Here is a 22,053-nt window from a genome sequence, read left to right as displayed (position 1 = left end):
TAGTATACATCATGAATGTTCAGTGGAATTGACCCCATCTAGGCTCAGTGGCTAACAATGGATAAGAGATTCTAGCTCTCCTTGCTAAAGCGTGCGTTAAACCATTGCCTTGCTTGTAAATGTATAAGAAAGAGACTTGCTTCAAATGTGGCACCATCAAAATTGACTTTGTAGAAGCCACATGTTAGGGGATCCCTTTGGATTTACTCTTGGTGGGGGCATCTGATTTGAAAAAAACTCAAATGCACTAAAACTCTCTTAGCTTCTCATGAACTACCTTATAGATCATATGTAGTGGCAATACCTCCTCACCAACCCTGACTTTGTTTATGAGATACCACAAGGAAGGGACAATCTCAGTAAATAAATATAGTATTTGATTCTCACGGATTATCACTTCAATGATGTCAATGAACCCTGTAATAAGGAGGGTAACTGGGTGAGGGGTTTTCCTGAGCAATTGGTTAAAGTTTTGAGTGTGGTGGATGGAGCTTGAGGTGTTAGGAATTGCCTCATTTTAATTAGGGAGATTCGGATCCGTAATCTAATTTTGGAATTAGATGCCAAGGAAATCATATTAGCTATTAGATAATGAGTATTGTCCTAATATTCTCTTATCTAGATTATGAATGACTGATGGAGTTTAGTATAAGTTTTTCCATAGGTGTGAAGCAATACACTACAATCTGGAGGCAACAAGTGCACCAATGCCCTAACCAAGAGAGTGTACTCCTTATTTTCAGATTCTATATTATTTGAAGATCCCCCTTTTGATGTACTCCTTTTATTAGAGTTTGATAACTCTGTGGCTCGTTCAAACCGTTTTGTAAGATCTTAATTTACTTATGAATGCTGTATTTACAACCAAAAAAAAAGACCATCCTTAGATATTTTTGAACAAGTCACATAGGGCATGTAAATTTGTTTCATCGTTGCTTCTGCATCGCAGGCATAATGGATTAGAGAGGATCTTCCTTTTCACTAGATTAAGAGATTTTTCTTTCGGTTTGGAATCGTATCATTTTAAACACCAAACAAAATCATAGTTCAAAAATTAATTTATTATGTTATTGTTGTGATAGAAATCACATTAAAATCGTATCATTTTAAACACCAAACAAAATCATAGTTCAAAAATTGATTTATTATGTTATTGTCGTGATAGAAATTACATTAATCGTTACATCACAAAACAAAATCATAGTTCAAAAATTGATTTATTATGTTATTGTCGTTTACATCAACTTATAAACCTCTTGAACTAATATTGAATAGATTTTTAACATATTATATCAGTCAATAACTCCTCACCCTATTGATTTCTATCAGCACTTTGTACACTACACATTTTGACACTACTGATTTCTATCAGCACTTTGTACACTACACATTTTCAATGAGATGCCGGAAGTGCAACACCAAACAACATATTGAGGCTATGTTTTGCATTTGACATGACAATTGCGGCAAAAAAAGTCTTAAAAGTTAAAATACTTCTCCACAAACAAAGGTCTTAAAATAAATCTAACAATATCTATGGAGCTTGTGCTTTCTCCAAGCCTTTAAAAAAATTATATTAGTAATAAAGCGAAAAAATGAAAAGGTACTGGACAAGTTAACAAATTGAAACGGCAAAATACACAATAAGCCAATACTCAAAAGGGTCTTAAATATTGCTAACTAGATCCAACTTCAATTCTGTTAAAATATAAGGATAACCACATCTTTATCCTTCACATAGACATAGTTCAAAAAGGGTTCTCAAACAAAGTTCTTGATATGCCTACTGAGAAGGAGGAGGAGGCCTGGGGATCTGTTGTCCCATGCTAGGAGGTGGCGGCAATGGACGAATTCCTTGGCCCTGCATCTGTTGGTTTGGAAAACCTTGTGGGGGAGGCATTGGAGGCCTAGTACCAGGAGTGAAATTTGCCATTGTGCCACTACCAACCGGGGGTGGGGGAGGGACAGGTGGAGTTCCACCAGGGGGCATAGGCCTAGGGCCATTTGCTGTAGGAGGTGGCGGAGGTGGGAACGATGCAGGTATTGAAGGTGGAGGGGCTCTAGGAGGATTTCCAATAGGTCCACCAGGTGGCACTCCTTGGGTTGGAGGAGGCGGCGGTGGTGGAGCTTGGGGTGGTGGTGGCAAAGGCCTTGATGGGACACCAGGAGCTGTTGTGCCATTGGATGCAGGGGCAGGTTGAGGCTTGCTTGCCTCTGGCGGCTTGGTTTTAAAATATAACTGCAACTGCAAGTTAATACACAACAAATAACCAGGTCAGCTAAAAGTCACCATTGACACAAACAAGAAATTCATTAAAAAAAAACCAGAGTAATTTAACGAAACCAGTGAGACTGGAAGATGGTCCAACCAATTCAGTTGATATATTAGCTTTGGTCTACTTGGTGGCATCAGTTGGTGCCAAAGTAAATTTAGAGAAAGAGAACTATAATTGGAATTATGAACAAGAGCTGATCCACCGGGTGACTTAGATGAGTTCTCTAGGGTGCACAAATTTTACTATTTTAGTCCACTAACTTATAAGCAACCAAGACTAGGTTGAAAGCACACCAGGAATGGACCAGGTAGAATGTTCAAACAGTTGGTCTTTGTGCTAGAGCACATCCGAAAACATATGAAGCAATAGAGAAAAGTATTAAGCAAACTAACCGTGAACATTTTTGAGTCTGGATCCCAATGTGTGAAGAACTTGGGAGGGGTTTTGTCAATCTCTGTGCTAGGAACCTGAAATGAAAATACACAAGCACAACCACTAAGATTTACAGAAACTAACTATTAAGACGCATATCAAAAGCTTTTACAATTATGTGCTTGATTTACCTTGAAAGCAATGATCTCATATGGTTCAGCAGCAAACAGAAGATACTGGTATCTTTTATCAAATGGTTGGACCCTCTGCATCCATTGAGATGTGATAAAAAAATTGTTAGAACATTAGCTCATCTTTGAAAAAACAAAAGTGTAAATTCAGCTACAATCATTTTAAGTGCAGTGACTGTATAGAAAATAAATCAACAGCAGCATGTGAAAATGCTTATGAAAGAAACTAGTTAAGAAAGGTCACCTGCTCATAAGATGACATAAACCTATGCCTAGGTTTTGAGAGGTCTTCAATCTCAGGATATTCAATCTACTTGAAACAACAACATTGCCAGAAAAAGATAGTTAATATAATGTCTCACTGTCACAGCTCAACATATCCATAAACAAAAATCACCATTACCAGCAACAAAGAGATTTGTATTATACAACCAAAATATATTGGAGAAAGAGAGAAAAATAACTAACAATCACCTGGAAGAGAAGAGACCTCTGTTTTGTCTCTGAATCAAACTGCTTTGTTACCCGATACCCAGGTCTTCCAATTTTCACTGCAAGGACACCAAATGGAGAAATAATTATGGATTAAGAAAAATAAGATCGTTAAAATTAACAATGGAATACTTCAATGATTCAAAACATTTAGGATATCATCAGTAAAACCAGTAAAATCTACTTATCACAACAAATAAAAAAGATACCAGTGTTTTTTTGATAGGTAGATAGTGAGGGAGGGGGAGGTATGGTTTGAACAACCGACATTGGACACAAGATGTCATTACCACTAAGCTATTCAAACCACTAAAATCCACAACAGGAAACCCATAGAGACTATCATCTATACTCGTTAACACTTCTCCAACACTCAAATAAATTTTTAGGGCCTGTTTGGTATTCTATCTCAAACTCACATTTTCACATTTTAAACAACATTACACACATTTCCACACACTTTTTCACCCACACGTATTTCAAAAAACTACATACAACATTACTCAAACTACTCTACCAAACACCCCCAGTTTCTGGGAAGGACCCATAAATTTATAAATCAATGTTAACTCTAATCCTAATAAGTCATTCAAATAGTACTTGCTGAAGCTCCTTTCCTACAAATCCTCTTCATTTGAGCTATTTGTAAGACTAAACACTAATATTCTTAACACACCACCTCCTCTTGCCAAAAGTGAAGCCAAGACAAGACATATATCCCTTTCTCCTTATGGCTTTTAGTAAAACCAATTAGTCACATAAAAATCCTTTTTTTTTTTTTTTATAGCTTTTATTTTTCAATTGTAACATTTTTAAGTCCTTCACTTATCAAAATAAATACAACAAGAACTCCAAAATGCTATTCCTAATCAAGCTAAAACCCTCAGGTATGTCATGTCATGTAAATCCTACTCCTTCAGGAATCAAAATGGTACATCATGCATAATGATCAAATTACTTACCATTTAAAATAAAATAAGAAAACCCAAACAAATAAACAATCTTCATTTTCATGAACTGCAAAAAGTTAGCTTATCCCAATACCGCCCACCCAAGATCAAGGACTACGTCCTTTTAAGTTGCCATCTCAATCTAATTACGAAAGGCAGTCAAACGGGGTCTCACAGTCACAGAATAACTTTGACAACTATAAAACTTAGTTAAAGTACCTTAGGTGCACTACATTAGGCTCCCCAATTGAATTCAAACACCTGGTTGTTTTGAATTTAATTTTCCTTGAAAAAGATAACACTATTTGTGTTTTATTGCACCTAAGTTTTACCCTTTAGACAAAATCACCTACAAACACACAAAAGATGTGATCTTATTCACACTATCAACCAATATTAACACAATTCACACTAGCACACTAAGTGTTCGACAAAATGACTCAGAGACAGGAACAAGATTATAGTGAAAAAATATGGGGGAAAAAGGGTTTGCTTGCTTGCCTGTTTTGCGAACGGAGACTTTGCGCTTGTGGGGTTGAGGCTGAGCGGGAGCTTCCTTGGCTTCACGAGCAGCTCTCTTGGCCAAATTAGTTTGATGCCGTTTTCCTTGCGTGTGAGCCAAGTAATTCCCCTCATTGTTGTGGAGTGTCAAGCAAAGTTTACATTCATAACTACAAAAAACGAAAAACCCAGAAATCAAAATCAAAAACCAAAATCAGAAACACAACAAACAAAGAGAGAGTCTGAGAGAGTGTGTGTGCCTGCCAAGATGGTTGCGCATAAAATAAGGGTCTTTTGCGAGATCGATGGTCTCAAGGGCGAGCCTTCGGAGGCGCTCACGGCGGTCGATAGCTTCGTTCTGTGCGGAGGCGGCGCCTCCGCTACCTGGCTTGGATCCCCACTCCCTGTCCATTGTGATGTCCTCGACAAGACTCTTCTTCTTCTTTGCTCACTTGTACCCCAATTTGGAAAAGGAAAATTAGTTATTACAAACCCAAAACCAAAATCATATGCTACAAATACTTACTATACTCTCTCTCTCTCTCTCAAGTCGCAGCACACAGTCTCTGTTTCTCTCTTTTTGCAGATCAGTTTTTCGTTAGGGATTTTAGGATTTTTTTTTTTTTTAATTTGGGATTTTAGATTTTAATGGTTTGGGTTGAAAAAATAAAAAAATAAAAAAACTTTTGGACTCAAATTGTAGGCCCACTTATAGACCCGAAATAGTGTCCGCTTAACATGATTAAGCATACATTTACGCGTAAAATTATTTTGTATTTATGTTTTTGGTGGGCTCTCACGCCACTGTTTATGACCCAGTCAAAAACGTGCATAATCATCCATTTTTAGGTTTTATGGTAATACTTTTATCTTTAAAAATTATTTTACTACAGTGTTTTCAGTAATAAATTTTTAGTTTTTAGCAAATAAGTGATACCTAGATAGACCCTAATTTTGCCAACTTATTTTACTATTTAACTTATTTTTGTTACAATTCATGAGTCCTACTGCACTTTTTGATATTATTTATGAGTCTTACTGTACTATTTCAACTAATTTTTACCTTTATTTATAGCACTTTTAACAAAAAAATTTCAGTTTCAACAAAATAAGCAAAACTCAAACAGACCCTATAGTGTATTCTTTTGGAAAAAATGCTAAGAGACTCTTGAGGTAATGGTTATTACACCCCCTTAACTTTAATTTTAGCCAATACATTTCCTAAACTTCACACATTAGCCAAATTGAGGCATCTATTAGTCTACTGTTAAAAGTGACTAACGCCACTCACATGACTGTCACATGCACATAAATTACCAAGGCTAAACCGTAGATAAAAAAAATTTAAAAATAAATAAATAAAAAATAAAAAGCACAAACAAACAAACTAGCCTTCAAACGGTCAGAAAGTAACTGAGAGAGAGGCCATCGTTTGCTACCGATCTTGCCATCTGTACTGTGGGTTCCATTCCACCGCTATTTGTGGAATTCAAGAAAGTGTACATGTTGAAAGGCTTTGAGCCTTTGACACACATATTCTTTGTTTCTTCGTCAAAATGTGAAGGAAGTTTATGGGTTTCCCCAGATTCAATTTTTGTATTTTGTGTTAACAGAGGATTACTTAATAAATGAAAAAAGAAAAAGAAAAGTAAGCAACAGAGGCCTTGAGGTCATCAAGAAAGCAATTGAAAAGATTGGCTGAGACTTGAAGAGCACATGCTAGTCAGTCAACGTTAGTCTCTTTTAACCGTAGTAGTCTACGGATGCTTCAATTTAGCAAATGTGTGGAGTTTATAGAGCAAATTGGCCAAAAATAAAGTTCCAGTGGTGTAATACCTCAAAGTTTAGGGGGTTTCTTAGTATTTTTTTTCTTTTTCTTTTTTGACAAAATTTAGTTATAGAATTAGTCGTAGCCTAAGATTATCTTACTTAATAAAATAAATATTATTACATATATTGAAAATCTAACTGTTGAATTGCATGTTTTTTACCTTCTTAATATATATGTTAAATTTTGTGTCAATCATATATTATTTACAATATGATCTATAAGCTTATATTTTATGCATAATTTTAAATTACAAAAACTTACAATTTGAACAATTTATTGATGATATAGCTATTGATATTTAATTTCCTAAAAATTTTGCAAATATGGAGGATATAAGAAGAATAAATAATCCAATGATAAATTTGTCAAGATTTACCTTCAATAAAAAGATATTAAGTAAGGTTGTAGCCTAAAACTACAACCAATTTTGTAACTAAACTTTGTCCTTTTTTTTTTTTTTTTTTTTGTGATTTGTCTTTGTGTAAGGTAAAAATAAACCTCAAGTTCTCAGGTTCTTTATTTGACGACAAGGGAGTTTATTAGTTGATTAACTAGAAATATGGAATCCATTAAGATTGCTATTATTCAAAATTAGTAATTCGATTACTCCTAGTAATACAAGAGAATAAAAGGATATCATAGAAAATCAAATAATATCACAAAATGATAAGGTTTTTGACATGAAAGATAGGTGTTTAAGTTGATAGAGCATTTCCACCAATCTAGTTTAAACAACATTTAGTTAGAAAAATAGCTAAATTCACCCAAGACCTCTATAGATCAGCCTTAATATTTTTGTTCTAAAAACTTAACAATGAATAGTGTGCTCAATCAGGAGTGTGCAACCAACTTGCTAATTCGCCAAAATCGGCTTGATCTAACTCTAGCCTTCGGGTTGGGCTGGTTTTTAAGGGATGTTGGGTTGGGTTGGGTTGGATTGTCTTTTTTTAAAATGGTGGGTTGAGGACCTAACCCACCTGCATTTATTATATATTTAAAATATATATTATATAATTTTATTATTTATTCTTTTGTTTATTAACCGAGTAAACATAAAACTATTTGATATCTTACTAACTAAATGAAATGTCATTTTGTTTGATAATTTATATATAGTGGTGCTATTACTTAGAATTTTCATATGATAGACGCATCAAATAAAACTATTTGTGTTGGTTTGGACTTTAAATCACTAATAAAACAATTTGTGTTGGATTGGTGCTATGCTTGGGTTTATTATATTATAAATTTACTCTTATTTTTGTGTTGGTAATGTTCCAATACTCAATTAAAAATAGAAAAAAAATCATATCCATGGTCCAACCCAATCCAAGTGGGTTGGGTTATGTTGGATTAGACCCCTATGATGGTTTAATTTTTTCCAACCCAACCATGATGGGTCATATTGAAAAAACCTCTCGACCCGTGTATACCCCTATGCTCAAAACATCTATTGAGCACTATTCACTCAACACACCAAATTAAAAACTTATTTTATTCACACCTTACGCCTCTCTCTCTCTCTCTCTGAACTCAACTCTCCTTCTCTCTCTAGCCTCAATCTAATTGTGTCTCTCTCACCACTTGTCTTTGCCTCTTTCTCTCAACTAGTCCATATAGATTGGTGTGGTGGTCTAGTGGTGGAGCTTCCATATGGTTTGTAGTTCTCACACTTTCTCTTTATGGTTTGATATGGGTTACTCATGATGGTTTTCAGTTTATTCAAAGTGGAGATATAGGCGGAGCTTGTGATGGCCACAACTTGGAGCTTACATATTGAATTTGATTTGATTTGGATTTGGGTTTATCGGATTTGATATTTTTTGATTTGGTCAAATTTGGTTGGGTTGTTTTTTTATTTTATTATGGTTGTGTTTAGGTGATTATGGATATTCGGTGGTGGTGGTGATTTAAGAGAAAATGTGAGAGGGTCATGCTAACGAGTGCTTTTAAGGTATTGGTTAACAATCAATTTTATGAAAGTTTTGACATTACTTTTATGAGAAATGAAAAAAAGCTGTCAAAACATTAAGGGAGTGTTTGGTAGAGTAGTTTGAGAATTGTTATTTGTAGTTTTTTGAAATACGTATAAGTGAAAAAGTTTATAATGTTGTTTAAAATATGAAAATGTGAGTTTGAACTCACTCACCAAACAGACCCTAATTGTTGTTGTTGTTGTTGTTGTTTTTTTTTTTTTTTTCTTCATAAAACCAAAAGAAGAAGAAGAAGAATGATTAATCAATGCATTAAGGGTATTCCTTAGCATTTTCTATAATGGTTTATGGATTGTAAATTAGTTCAACCAATAAAAGTAAGTTTCTAAAACTAAATTTAGCTAAAACCCACCGAGGTTGACATAAATGCTCTCAGTGTGCGTTTGACTCTAAATTAAAAAGTCAGTTTATTTTACTATTCAGTTTATTTTTATTATTATTCATGGGTCTTATTACATTTATTGGTACTATTCATGAGTTCCATTATTATTTCAGCTAATTTTTACATTTTTTTACAATACGTCCAGTAAAAAAATTTTAATTTTAGCAAAATAAGCAAATTTAAAATAAACCATTAGACTCTTCGTTGTTTACAAGGTTGACCTTGCAAGCTTTTCAAAAAAAGAGAAGGTTGACGTTCAACGAGGACGAGGAGTCGTTCAATTGCGCTAACCCCAACCCCGACCCTAAAAATTGGGCCAGGGCCGAATCTCAACCGGCTATTCAAAAACCCTTTGATACGATTGCGACCTTTCACGTGGACAAACAAAACGCAACACAGCCTGCTGAGTTTGACTTTGGACCCACACACCTAGCCACCATGAAAACTCCAATGCCCACAAAGAGAAAATTTACCAACCATTAATTTTTTAAAAAATTCTATTCCTTTTAAATCAAAAATAAAAATAATTTCGAAAAATAGTATTTTGATGTAATCCTATTTCAATATCACTTTTAAATATTTTTAATTCAATTTTCTTATGTAATAATAAGTCTCAACGTATCCTATTTTATTTTCATTTTAGACAAAAAATAATGTTTTTTATTGAGTAGTAAGATTGGATGTAAAAACAAAAAAGTATCATATTCATTTCATTTTTTATATACTTTTTCATATATACAATAAAATTTTAACCTATCGTAAATTTGTGATAATGAATGTTTTTTATCATCAGGTAAATATATTAATTAGTTTTTGATGTAAATAGATTTTGAATATCAAATATATTATTAAATCAAGAAAGACTAATAAAAAATATTATATTTTCATAAAAAATTATCTAAAAAAGGTTCTTGTAAACATATTTAACAATGCAATTTTCAATATTTCCATTAATTTATATTCTATTAGAAAACCAAATCAACCTAGAGTTTTTTTTTCCTCATATTTTTTTGTTAAGTATCAAATAAGTTGAATCCTAGAGTTCAAAGTCTAGGAACATAACAAAATGTCACAATATTTTCATAACATTCTTATTTTTAGTTGTGGAGGCTTCTAATATAATATTCTGTTATGTTATTTAATATTATTTTGACCTATAATTGATTGACACTTCAATTATTGTAAAAATATTGCTATACAACAACTTCTTTTCAACTTATACATTTTAGGTGTTTCTTCCTTGTACTCCACACAATTTTTTTTTTTTTTTTTTTTGCATTTCCTTAGCTCCTACCTACTTACTTTAAATATGAATCACATGCCAAACATACGAGATTAGCTATTTAGGATGCTACTTCTCCAAAAATTTGAACTTTATGACAAATTTGCCCTATAATTTTTTCTCCAAACAAAAAAAAAAAAAAAAATTGCCCTATAAACTTTATAACATGAATATGAATAAGATTGAAACAAATTGGGAAAACTGCATTTTAAATTTATAATTAATGTGAGGCAACAAACTAAACAAAGTAGTTTAAAAATAATTGATTTAAACCTTATAATTTCAAAAAAAAAAATCTATAAAAATTTTAAAAGTAACAAAACAATTTCTAATAATTTAAAAGCACTAACAAATTAACCTTTGAAATTTTAAATGAGATTTAATAATTCATGACCTATTTTAACTGTCAAGATATAATTTGTTACTTTTAAAATTAAAAAAAATATATTTATTACATAATTTACATTTTAAAATACGAGGTTTATTTTTAAAATGTAGTTTTCTTAAAATAAATTAATGAAAATATTTAAATATTCAGGTTGATGAAGTGGAGGTGTAGTCAAGCTTTCTGTCATTCTAGGTGTCATGAAGTGATTGGTTGATATAAAATAGGCCAGAATCTAGCACATGGTATTTATATTACCACAATTTCAACACCGCTTTGTTAACAATTTCGCTTTTTCCTCTCTCTTTCTCTCACGTATAAATTGGAAATTGCTGGAAAACCAGACCATTGCTTTTCTCTCTCTCTCTGAATTCAAGTTTCAATCTTTCTCTGTGCAATGGCAGAATCCAAGACCAAGCTTGAATCTTTAAGGGAATGGGTTGTGGACCACAAGCTTCGAACTGTTGGTAAATTTTCTTCATGTTTTAACTGCTTTATAAATTTATTTGCATGTTTTCTCATCTGGGTTTTTGTTTAAGATTCATATCTCTTCGATCCTGAAGCATAATTTTTTTTTTTTTTTTTTTTTTTTTGGGGTTCTGGGTTTTATTATTGGATGTGTTTGATACTGGAAAAAAAAAAGGGGTTCTTTGGCTTTAGTTTGTTGAAAATTTTCTGGGTGTTTGATTGCTTTTCTTATATGTCTATATTGGAAAAAAGGTTGTCTATGGCTTAGTGGAATTACGGGTTCGATTGCCTACAATTGGTCTCAACCTACAATGAAAACCAGTGTCAAGATCATTCACGCTAGGTAAGTTTTTGTTGCTCATTTATATATCAGATTCTTTGATTTTTCTGACATAGTTGTTTGTAGTTTTATGTTTGATTATATATATATATATATATATATATTTTGTAACTAGGATATGTCTAGCTTGGTTGAATTTGTGATTTGATTATAGAAAAAAGTAACTTATCAAAAAAAAATTATAGAAAAAAGTTCTTTTTGCTTGGCTGATGAGGAAGTTTGAGGAATAAATTGAAGCTTTTTACTTTTTCTATTGTGTACTCTTTAGGGAAAAGATAAATTACCTTGGAGAAATAATTGTAGAATACTTGGTTGGGTTGAAAACAATTGAAAAGTACTGGGTTTTAAATCTATATATTCTTTTACTTTCCTCTGGATTTCTCAACAGGAATAATGAGAAACTTGTGAAATTTGATTTATAGAGAGACTTGTGAAGTTTAGGTTTACAGTATTGCCTGTGAATTTGTTTCTGGATGTGAGAGACACTTTGTGAAATTTAGGTTGCATTTGTTTATGGATGTTTTCCAATACAGTGATGAGGCTTGAAGGAAAGACCAGGTGAATTTAAGTGTTGTGTGTTTGCAGCTGTTGTTTCAATTGAAAACAGGCCTACTTTAATCATGTGTAGTTGATTCAAGTCCTGTTATGGTATTCAATACAGTTGAGGCCATTTCTTAGAGCCTCTTGCTTTTGTGCCGTATTTGATGCTGTAAACCAATCCCTAATGTGTATTTGGTAAGAGGGATTGAATCAAACTAGCGCAACCTTTTTTCTTCAACAAATAAATCAAATCAAATTAGTTGTTGAGGATCCATAGCCAACCTCAAAATTTTGGGACTAAGGGTTGGTTGTTGTTGTTGTAATTCAAATCAAATTAGTGACAGTTAGGGTAAAACCAATATGGTTTGGATGCAAAATTTTTGGAAAGCTTTTGGTTCAAAATGCGATAATCTGAAATGAAAAGCCTCTTGGATAGTCTAGATTTTAGATTGTAATGATGAAGGGAACCATCTGTCAATGTCCTGTATACTTAAGTGTTCTCTTTCTTTTTCTTCTCTTAATAATATTATTTCTTAAAAAAAAAAAAATCATTTAGCTGGCCACTACTATGTTCTTTAAATTCAACCATTAATGTGATGGAACATTTCAATCATTTGGCTTACCATTCATATTGAGGCCATATGCTGTGAAGCAAATGTTAATTTTTTAATTGGATTTTAAATTGAATGGAAAGAACTATTTTACCATATATTTATTTTGGTAATTACATAGTAAACTCCAGAGTTTGATATTGGTTTCATCTTTAAAAAATTGGCCATGAAGTTTAATTACATCAATGCCTACTCCATAATTTTATATTTTGAATCCTTAGAAATACTATGTTTACTGAAAGTAACAAAAAACCACATAAAGTACACATGAGACCTATCTAGGCACTAGAAATCCCTCCATTTGAATTATAAGTGGTATTTTAACATTATAAGCTTACACGTGTAAAATACCATAATAGATAAATACAATTTAATGAAAATATCATCCTTTTAATGTTTTCTTTCATTAATATATCATCTGGCTTTCACTTGAAACTGTGAAAGAGCTTTGTAATGCCAAGATAGGTCTCAAATGTAGCTCATACAAGTTAGTGTTACTAGTAGTTTTATAAACTTACTAAGTTTTGATTTTGTAATGAAATCTACACTCTTTTGTCTCTCATGTTCCTTATGTTAAAGAATCTCTTGCTGTGATTTTTTAGGTATTGAACCATCGAATGCCCATTGCCAGACCTACTGAATTCAAATGTGCATTTAAAATGCTTTTAAATATTTGTTTTTCTTCCATGTCATATATCTTGGATTTTCTAGAATAATTTGTTTTTTACCTAGTTCTATTCTCCTCTTCATATGTTCCAATGCAGGCCTTTTGGCTGACTTTTCTTCTCTTCTCAATTTAATTTCAGGTTGCATGCTCAGGCGCTTACGCTGGCTGCATTAGCTGGTGCTGCAGTAGTTGAATTCTATGATCGCAAGGCAAAGGCGGGTGCGGGAGGGGAACCGAAGGATGATCGATACTCTAAGTTCCTTCCAATTGATACTTACGCACACAAGGATTAAGCGAAGTTTCCAGCTAACTGGATTGAGTACAATCTGCTAGGAATATACAGATGGAGGATAAATAAAAATATTTGTATGGGAAACACTGTGTTATGTCTCCTTCCCAGGATATTGTTTTTGGCAATTGTATGAGGTGTTTCGTACCAGTGTTCTAATATGCAATTATGGTAGTCTGCAGTAATCTCACAGAGAGGTAAATTTGGCATCAAATTCAAACAATCAAAAAAAAAAATTCAATTCTTTATACACAGTTCATAATGTGTTGTATTTGCTAGAATCTGATGTTCATTTGTACTGGATTCAGAAATGACTGTTAAATCTTTTTTTGTTATGTTACCTTGTCCACCCATTTTATCAAGGATCATTATCAACTGCCAATCTTAATTGGGAATTTTGGAGAGAGTGCTCGGATATGGTCCTACCTAGAATCTAACATATTCTGCTTTAAGTTTTACTTGGATTCTGGGGTTTATTCAATTGGAAGCTAAAAGAAATTTTGAATTTTGGTCAGCTCAATAACACAGACAATAAAGGCCTAGAGGGTGACCAAAATATGTTCACCATATAATTGGTTTCATAAACCATAACTAATGTACATTCTCCCAAAAGAGAGGGGATGAAAAAGAGAATTATCATTCTATGGTGTTTATTTTCTCGGTAAGGAAAATTTTATGACAGGAGAAGATGAGATTCATAAGCATATATTTCAAATAAACCTCAAGAAGAGTACTTTAGTACATGTGGATCAAAATTAGTTGGAATAGAAGCACAATAGTTTCACAATTTAATAAGTCTCAATCTTGATAATGTAGTTTGAACTTTTTATTATTATTTTAATTTTAATTTTAAAAATCCAATTAATATGTTGGATCCATCATTCTGATCAACCAAAAGAAATTAAATGAACATAAATCCATTATTTTGCGACTTACATATTACCAATTTTAATAAATTTTCAATACTATTTTGGGTCTAACATAATATTTGTGCTTCCATAATTCCATTCCAACTAAAAATCATATAAATTTAACAATTATTGGTTCATATTTTAAATGTGATTGTGACATTATAACTTATTGGTACGTATCTCAAATTTATAATATCACAATCACATTTAGCACAGGTTAAGACTAATTTGATTATGTTATGAAAACACCTCCTTTTGTTTTTTTCCTCAAAAAAAAAAAAAAAAAAAAAAAAAAAACCTCCTTGTTTTTTAACACAGAAGTTTAAAGAATTATAGACAAAATTTTGATGTATTTTTCATAGCTTTACTTAAAATATATATATACATATATATATTTTTAACAAACATCAAAGATTCAAAATAGTATCTTGAAAATTTCAACGTTAAAAAAAAAAATTTTTGGTTGAAATACATTTTTCGTTGTTGAAATTCGATCAAGTCCAATTTTTATCCCTAACTTAAAAAAAAAAATTATAATTTCATTTTTGAAAAATTTAAAACAAAAACAGAAGAGAGGGAAGTGTAAGTTGAAAATAGAAGTAGAACCAAAATTTAAAGATAAAAAATATATTTCTATAATTTGTTTAAAAGACAAAAAACCCAATTAAGGGGGCTACATAAAAGTGGATCAATAAACCAAATTTTATGTCACAGTTACACATGCCTACTCCTATATGAGTGTCGATACATGTATAACAATGACAACAAATACTAGCCCAAAGCTAGAAATGACACAGGTCAAATTAGATATTTTTGTTTCATATTGGACCTCAATGGGTACAGGTTAATATGAACATGAATTAGAAATTGGTTAAGCCCATTTATATGTGAGTGTTGTTATATGGATAATAGTGATAGAGAAGCGGAAAATAATTCATCTCCAGCTCGTCCAAATGGCTCGTCCAGAGCCTACAGCGCAGATTGATTCAAGAGTTTATCCAGAAGAAGGAGAAACGTCCATGAATAATAGCACCACTCCATAAGTTAAGTCTCCCATGGACGACATGATCGTCCATTAGGTTCGTCCGTGAGCAATCGTTTGATATCCTTGGACGATTAAACCGTCCCACACCAGACGGACGAAAGCGCAACACTCAGACTTTCGAATAAACCCGCAACTATCTCAACAAACCCTTCGAAAGAGTTAACTTCCATTAGCGGTTACAGTTTTATATCCGTTGAGGTAGTTAACTCCGGAGTTGTTGGTTTCCACAAATCCTGGGGAGGTTATTGGACAAATAACCGTCCCAGGCTCCCTATATAAGGAACCGGTCTGAACCCGACAGAGGTAAGATTTTTCTCTCAGACAATTTTCCAAAATACTTGGAACTTCCTTCTCTATGAGACTAACTTCTCCATCGGAGGGGGTTCGACCGGTCTTCTCCGGTCTCCTCTTTGATCGCGTTTTCTTCCTTGCAGGCCATCAACCGTTTCTATAGCCCGCCGAAGCCAGGCCATTCACCTCACTGATTCGGAGCGATATCAAATAGTAACTCCAAATGTTAGCTCAAAGCTAAATACAAATCCACGTCTAAACCTGACGTGGGTCAAATTAGATGGATTCATTTCATATTGGACGGCATAAATAGTTACAAGTTAATATAGGTACAAATAAAAAATAAGTTAAGTCCATTTATATGTGAATGTCATTACATCGATAACAGTAATTCCAAATGTTAGCTCAAATCTAAACATAACACACAAATGAATCAAATCATATGATATTAGATTCAACCCAATTGGGTACAAGTTAAAACAGGTTTGAAATAGAAAGAGGTTAAGCCCATTCCCACGTGAGTGTCGTTACATGTGTAAAAGTGACACATATAAAGATACCAGCACAAAGCTAGACATGCTTGGATTGGATCTAACTGGATACTACAAATCAGAAACAGGTTTACAAGTTACAACGGCCAAGCCCAGCCCAACTCAAATAGAGAAAACTTGAGCCTATAGACCAAATCCTAAAGTCCACAAAACAAAACCCACATAGCAAACCAATCTTTAAATACCAAAACCCTAGCTTCCGCACCCTCTCTCGTATTCTATTCTCATCTCTCACGCCGCTTAGCTCCAAGCTCTGTAACTCGGTACCTCTCTCTCTCTCTCTCTCTGTTTGTGTCTGTGTTTGGTTGCTAAGAAAACGAGGGGAAGTGAAGGAAAATGAGTTTCTTAATGATATGATTTGGATTGTGGGGAAATGAAGAGGATATCATGAAACAACATGGGGTTTTATCGTTTTTTCTGTTTAGATTTCTGGGTTTCTGAATTTTTTTTTTTTTGATTGTTGTTTTAAAAGCTTCTGTTGTTTTTGGGTATTTTAGAAAGAGGCCCAAGTGGTTGTGACAATCTACGTTTTGTTTGAGATTTTCGGTGATTCATGTCGTAACTATTCGAAATACTAAGATTTTGTAACTGGGTTTGCTTTACTTTCCTAGGTTTTTATGTGTGTGTGACATTCTGTGTGTGTATGTATATATGGTAGTTTTGTATGTCAAATATTAACTCAATAGATTGTTTTGTTTAGATGGGATTTGCTGTATGATGTCTGTGGTTGCTGTATTGACCCGATAGTGTATTTGTTTATGTATGTATATATGGTCTGCTTTTAAATCTAAGGGACTCTTTTACATGGATTTAATAAGCAAAATGTACGTTTATGTATATGTGTGATTTGTGTATGTATTGAGAGTATGTCATTTGCATTCTAGATGCGTGTTTCAAAGGCATTTGGTATTCAATTGTGTGAATAGTCGAGCAGAGGGGAAAAAAATTATAGATGTATGTATGGGTGTAGGGATGGATAGATGTGTGTGCTTTTTTAAGGGGGAGAGTGGTGTTTGCCTTGGTGCATCTATTGATAAATTAATAACCATTATGCTTGCATTTTGAGGTATAATGCAAGTTCAGTTGAGGTAGTGTGTATGTTGTTTTGTTTATCAGTGATTCATATAAAGAAATTTGATAAGTTTGTTTTATTTTGTGTGGATTATAGAGGATAATCGAAGATGAGTCGAGGGAGTGCACCAGTTCCCAAGGGGAAGAAGAAGGGAGTCTCGTTTACTGTTGACTGTACGAAGCCAGTGGAGGACAAGATCATGGACATTGCATCCCTGGAGAAGTTTCTCCAGGAGAGGATCAAGGTTGGTGGCAAGGCTGGTGCTCTTGGTGACACTGTCACTGTAACCCGGGAGAAGAGCAAGATTACTGTTGCTTCTGACAGTAACTTCTCTAAGAGGTAATTTTGATTTGTATCCATATCTGATGTATGTGTAATCATATATGTTCCACTTGTGATTAGCTTTATTGATGTGTATGCAGCTAATGCTATGATGTTGTTTGGTATCTGAATATTGGACACTTGTTTGAGTTGGTATGAAATTCATGGATTGATGATTCTGAGTTACTTAGTGGATTGTTTATGTATAATTTAGATTGGCATTTGCATAAATTTGTTTCAAGGGCAATCTAAATGTGACCTTTTATAATGATGCGTGTTTGGGTGTTTCTTTGGTAAATTTTAGGCTTTTTACATTTTATACAGTTTCATTTTGGATTTAAATTGTGAAGAGTTGTGATTTGTGTGTATCAGACGATAATAGAGGAAGGAAATAAATCAATTTAGCTCGTCCGTAAGTGTACTGGAAGGCTTTCTTCAGTTTAGTTTTATTGTATTTTTGAGCTCAAGTGCAGTGCAAAAGGCCATAGACTGTCGATGGTTCATTGGTAATTCTGGGAATGGAAACAGGCTTATTTGTTTACCTTTACTTTGGTTAGAGGATTGGAATATTTTATCATATATATTTTTTATTTTATTTTTACTTCTTGGAGAATATCAACTTGCTCTGAGGATGATAAAACCACTTGTAATGTGACTACGTTTTCTTGATTCTGCATTTCATACTCTTGACTTGGTGATGTTATGTTGTTGAAATATGTTTGATTATTCATAATCTCGGAGGAAGGTTTGTATGATGGTTCTCATGGACTAGAGGCGTGTACTGTGTGTCCAACAAGCAAACAGGGCTTGGCATGGATATCCTTTTTTTTTTAGGGTTAAACCAAGTTTGACCTCAACTAAATCTCAATTCAATTTTTTCAACAAAGATGGTCCCCTGCATTTTAGATAAAACGTGTAGATAATTAAAATTTCATATGATTGTCAAATTGTTCTTTTGTTGAGGTACACAATAGAGCCTCCATGTGATATAGTGGGGTGTGTATCCAATCCACTGTTCTGGAGAGGACTGCATAAGATCTCTTGATTGTGTTAAGTTTTTTAATTAACTTTATTTTTCTTTTGGTTGAGCAAAAGCAGTAATTTTTTATTCCAAAAATAAAGGAAAAGGTAGGCTTCATGGATTCTGTCAGTAGTTTTTCTAAGAGACACCTGTAACTAAACTTGTCCTCTTTAAAATGAATTAGATTTAGTATTTTTAGCAGCTATAAATGGGCGAATACACGTGTCTAAATGTTTTTTTTAAAACATTCAGAAGCCTGCATGTGTATCATGGTTGGTTTTAGCTTGTGAAATTATCGCATTGGCTGAAGTAAGTGCAAGAAAGGTGTCCCTTTCCGATAAACTGAAGGAAAGGTTTATGTTAATTTTCTCCATCTAATTATTTCATACTTGTCAAGAGTTTTTCAGAGGGTTTAAAGTTTGTCTTAAGGATGCATGCATTGATGCCTCTGATCACGATTATATGTGAAGGGAAGATAGTTTTTGTGGCAGTTTATATGCATCCTTTGTTGACATGGTTTTGGTTCTTTGGGGTATTCTGGTAGTCTTCTGTTCATTTGTACTGTCAGGTTGCAGTTTTTATCAGGGTGTTGTTTTAATAAACAGTTGGACAATTTGATTGGGTACTTTCAAAGTAATTAGAGATTCTTCTATGTTGTCTCATGCATCATTGTATCTATTGGAGAAAAATTGTTTCAGTTGTTGTTAGCAATGCTGTTTAATCTTGGGTTTTTCTACTTCTGAACATCTGTTCTTTTTCCTTGGTTCAGGTATCTGAAGTACTTGACAAAAAAGTACCTGAAGAAACACAATGTGCGTGATTGGCTCCGCGTGATTTCTTCAAACAAAGATAGAAATGTGTATGAACTTAGGTACTTCAACATTGCTGAGAATGAAGGGGAGGAAGAAGATTGAAAATCTGAACTGGCTTAGTCATTTAAGACTTTTGCTTACCTTATATTCAGGGATCTTTCTTTCTGTTTTAGCGTTGCCTTTGGGATGCTGCTTTTTGTTGAAACTGTTTTAACAATTTTGTTGAGTAAATTAGAGATTTTACAATATTCCTATTGTTGGATTGGTAATATAGAAAGTCTGTCATTGTCGAATCCAGCTTTGTTGTTTTGATGCATTGTATTGGAGTTCCAAGCAACTTTTATGAGGTTACAAGTTGTGCTTGATTCATTCTTTTGCATTCTTCACCGTTTAATGCATTACTTTCTAGACCATACTTGTTATATCATAATTAAAAATTTCAAATTTGCTACTTAAGTTAAGGCATGCTTATTTGCTTATCTGCTTATTCAAAAAAAAAAAAAATTGCTTATTTGCTCTATGGTATTATTTGTCTAGTTCATTTGTTTTGAATCCAATGGATAGGATTTCCACAGGCTGCCTCTAATTTAGTTGTGGTAAATGTTGACAATGGGGGCAATTGTAAGCTAGCTCTACCTTCTTAATGGTCATGTTTGGATCGTTAAATGTAAAATATTAACAAGGGATTAGGATCCTGGGCTGGGCAAAAAAACCACTAGGCTTGCGAACCTTAAGCCTCGGTTGGGATATTTATAACTTTTTACAACCTAACTTAACTCGCATGTAAACTTTGTTATGTTGCAAAACTCACATGGGCACCTATTTGCTACATGAGTACTCTAAATCTAATATCAGATTTTGCAAAACTCAGTCACCTATTTGCTACATTAGTACCTACATGTCTAATACCAGATTTTGTGATGATTTTCTTTTTAGTGAAAAAATTTCAATCATTCTAATAAAAAAATAGGGTAAATTAGAAAGTTGGTTTTTATTTTTTACATAATATGTCAATTTGATCCCTAATCTTTTAATTGTGTTAATTTGATCTCTGAAATTTTCAGTGTTTATTGATTTAGAAATTTTTTTTTAGTCATTGATGTTATCCTTTTGGATAGAAAAAACTAATGTGTTAAACTAAACAATAAATAATAAATTTTTCATGCTACATCCGCAACCAATTGTACCGCTAAGTTAGATTACCAAAAAAAAAAAACCCAAAATTACTTGTTCACATGTGAGATTGGTCTCACTAAAATCCCCAACACCCTCACTCCCGTCAAATTCATCTCATTCTCTTCCCCTTCACCCTCACTCTCACTCTCATGTTTTGGCCAGAAATGTACCTGCAATCGTAGAGCTAAAGCCTGGGATCCTCCCTTCTTGAGCAGTAGTTTTAGTTTTATCCATGCTAACTCTGTTGTTGATGTAATTGTCGTAGAGGCTATGCCAGTTGACCATGTTGACCCCAGCTTGGTCCGGAAGGGCCTTACAGAGTTCACGCAGAAGCTAAGAACTAGACAGAATGCATTTTATAATCTATAATGTCTACTGCTGTTTTTTGAAAAAAAAAAAAAAAACTCATCTTATGGGCTTTTATAATGACACTTTCTAGGAATCTTATTAGATTCTCAATTAAACTAAACATAGGAATAATTATATTTCTAGGCATTCAGATTGCAAGACATCACATTCCTAATAATCTGGATACTAGGAGTAACGTGGATTCCCTCATATCAAACGTCACATTAATGTCTTCAGGAATCCAAGCTACTGCAAGAGAACAAACCCTCTCTTCAAAGTTTATGGATGCCCATAAAAACCAATAAAAGTGTCAAATGACACTTTCTTGATTTGCTAAGACATCAGTGTCATTTGGAGAAATTTTCATGGTGGAAGAGGGGGCTATAGAGCAACACCAGAGGTGGAATGAGATGCTAATAGTTTATCTTATGCTTATCCATACCTAGAATATTTTTCAAATTTTCTTCGATAATCTTCTACTTATCCACGTCTCCTAGCAGTTGTTGCATATGACTCAAACATTGGGACTTATCTTCCTTTGCCGTTGCTGTAACTTTTGTATTTGAAACAATTTTTTTAGATGAAGGGTTGGGCTTATTCGAATGAATTTGGATTTTGAATTTGGAGAAGGGATAAGGTTTTCAGATATTTTAGATTTGGGTGGAATAATATCCCACTAAAAAATGGAAACTTGTTAGGGATAAGAGGATTTCTAATTTTCCTGCTCAATATAATTTCTCGTGGGGCCATCTAGTAGATGCCTAACTGCCATCTCATTGGATTTTCCGGCCAATGAAGGAATTGTCAGTTGATGGTAGATTTGAGAGGACTCAGCTTCGCCTTTTTCATCTTTGGAAAACATGTATTTCATCATCGTCTTCCTCTCTTGGTTTGGATTGGCTAAAATTACTCTTCTTCTGACTAAATTTTGGAG

General features: G+C 33.4%; 3 protein-coding genes across 4 annotated transcripts; 2 read left to right on the top strand and 1 right to left on the bottom strand.

Moving 5' to 3' along the window:
- Positions 1-1,607: 1,607 nt before the first annotated feature.
- On the bottom strand, positions 1,608-16,656 carry LOC115979894 (splicing factor 3A subunit 2). 2 transcript variants are annotated; one of them, XM_031101978.1, is made up of 8 exons: positions 16,637-16,656; positions 5,043-5,326; positions 4,783-4,952; positions 3,314-3,390; positions 3,084-3,149; positions 2,840-2,914; positions 2,669-2,743; positions 1,608-2,245 (listed from the first exon to the last, which is right to left on the bottom strand). In XM_031101978.1, exons 2-8 carry the CDS (start codon positions 5,192-5,194, stop codon positions 1,784-1,786), a joined length of 1,077 nt encoding a protein of 358 aa, XP_030957838.1. In that variant the 5' UTR covers positions 5,195-5,326; positions 16,637-16,656; the 3' UTR covers positions 1,608-1,783. The 2 variants fall into 2 exon arrangements, with proteins under 2 accessions (XP_030957838.1, XP_030957837.1); XM_031101977.1 differs by lacking the exon at positions 16,637-16,656 and having other exon boundaries at positions 5,043-5,408.
- LOC115979896 lies at positions 10,932-13,933 on the top strand. Its single transcript, XM_031101980.1, has 3 exons — positions 10,932-11,123; positions 11,377-11,467; positions 13,422-13,933. The coding sequence occupies exons 1-3, from the start codon at positions 11,054-11,056 to the stop codon at positions 13,573-13,575; spliced, it is 315 nt and encodes a 104-aa protein (XP_030957840.1). The 5' UTR covers positions 10,932-11,053; the 3' UTR covers positions 13,576-13,933.
- LOC115979895 (60S ribosomal protein L22-2) lies at positions 16,517-19,974 on the top strand. Its single transcript, XM_031101979.1, has 3 exons — positions 16,517-16,632; positions 17,538-17,780; positions 19,553-19,974. Exons 2-3 carry the CDS (start codon positions 17,551-17,553, stop codon positions 19,695-19,697), a joined length of 375 nt encoding a protein of 124 aa, XP_030957839.1. The 5' UTR covers positions 16,517-16,632; positions 17,538-17,550; the 3' UTR covers positions 19,698-19,974.
- The last annotated feature ends 2,079 nt before the right edge of the window (positions 19,975-22,053 follow it).

This window comes from Quercus lobata, chromosome 3 (assembly GCF_001633185.2).
Source record: "Quercus lobata isolate SW786 chromosome 3, ValleyOak3.0 Primary Assembly, whole genome shotgun sequence".
Lineage (NCBI taxonomy): Eukaryota > Viridiplantae > Streptophyta > Magnoliopsida > Fagales > Fagaceae > Quercus > Quercus lobata.
This window is presented reverse-complemented; position numbering and strand designations above follow the sequence as displayed.

Bases quoted from the DNA above. Each gene is read 5' to 3' on its own strand.
- LOC115979894 (XM_031101978.1), bottom strand. From the start codon at position 5,194: ATGGACAGGGAGTGGGGATCCAAGCCAGGTAGCGGAGGCGCCGCCTCC. The intron at 3,391-4,782 runs GCAAGCAAGCAA...GTGTCCTTGCAG, and splicing joins AGTCTCCGTTCGCAAAACAG to TGAAAATTGGAAGACCTGGG. The intron at 2,744-2,839 runs GTAAATCAAGCA...TTTTCATTTCAG, and splicing joins ATGAGATCATTGCTTTCAAG to GTTCCTAGCACAGAGATTGA.
- LOC115979896 (XM_031101980.1), top strand. From the start codon at position 11,054: ATGGCAGAATCCAAGACCAAGCTTGAATCTTTAAGGGAATGGGTTGTG. The intron at 11,124-11,376 runs GTAAATTTTCTT...ATTGGAAAAAAG, and splicing joins CCACAAGCTTCGAACTGTTG to GTTGTCTATGGCTTAGTGGA. The intron at 11,468-13,421 runs GTAAGTTTTTGT...ATTTAATTTCAG, and splicing joins GTCAAGATCATTCACGCTAG to GTTGCATGCTCAGGCGCTTA.
- LOC115979895 (XM_031101979.1), top strand. From the start codon at position 17,551: ATGAGTCGAGGGAGTGCACCAGTTCCCAAGGGGAAGAAGAAGGGAGTC. The intron at 17,781-19,552 runs GTAATTTTGATT...TCCTTGGTTCAG, and splicing joins GACAGTAACTTCTCTAAGAG to GTATCTGAAGTACTTGACAA.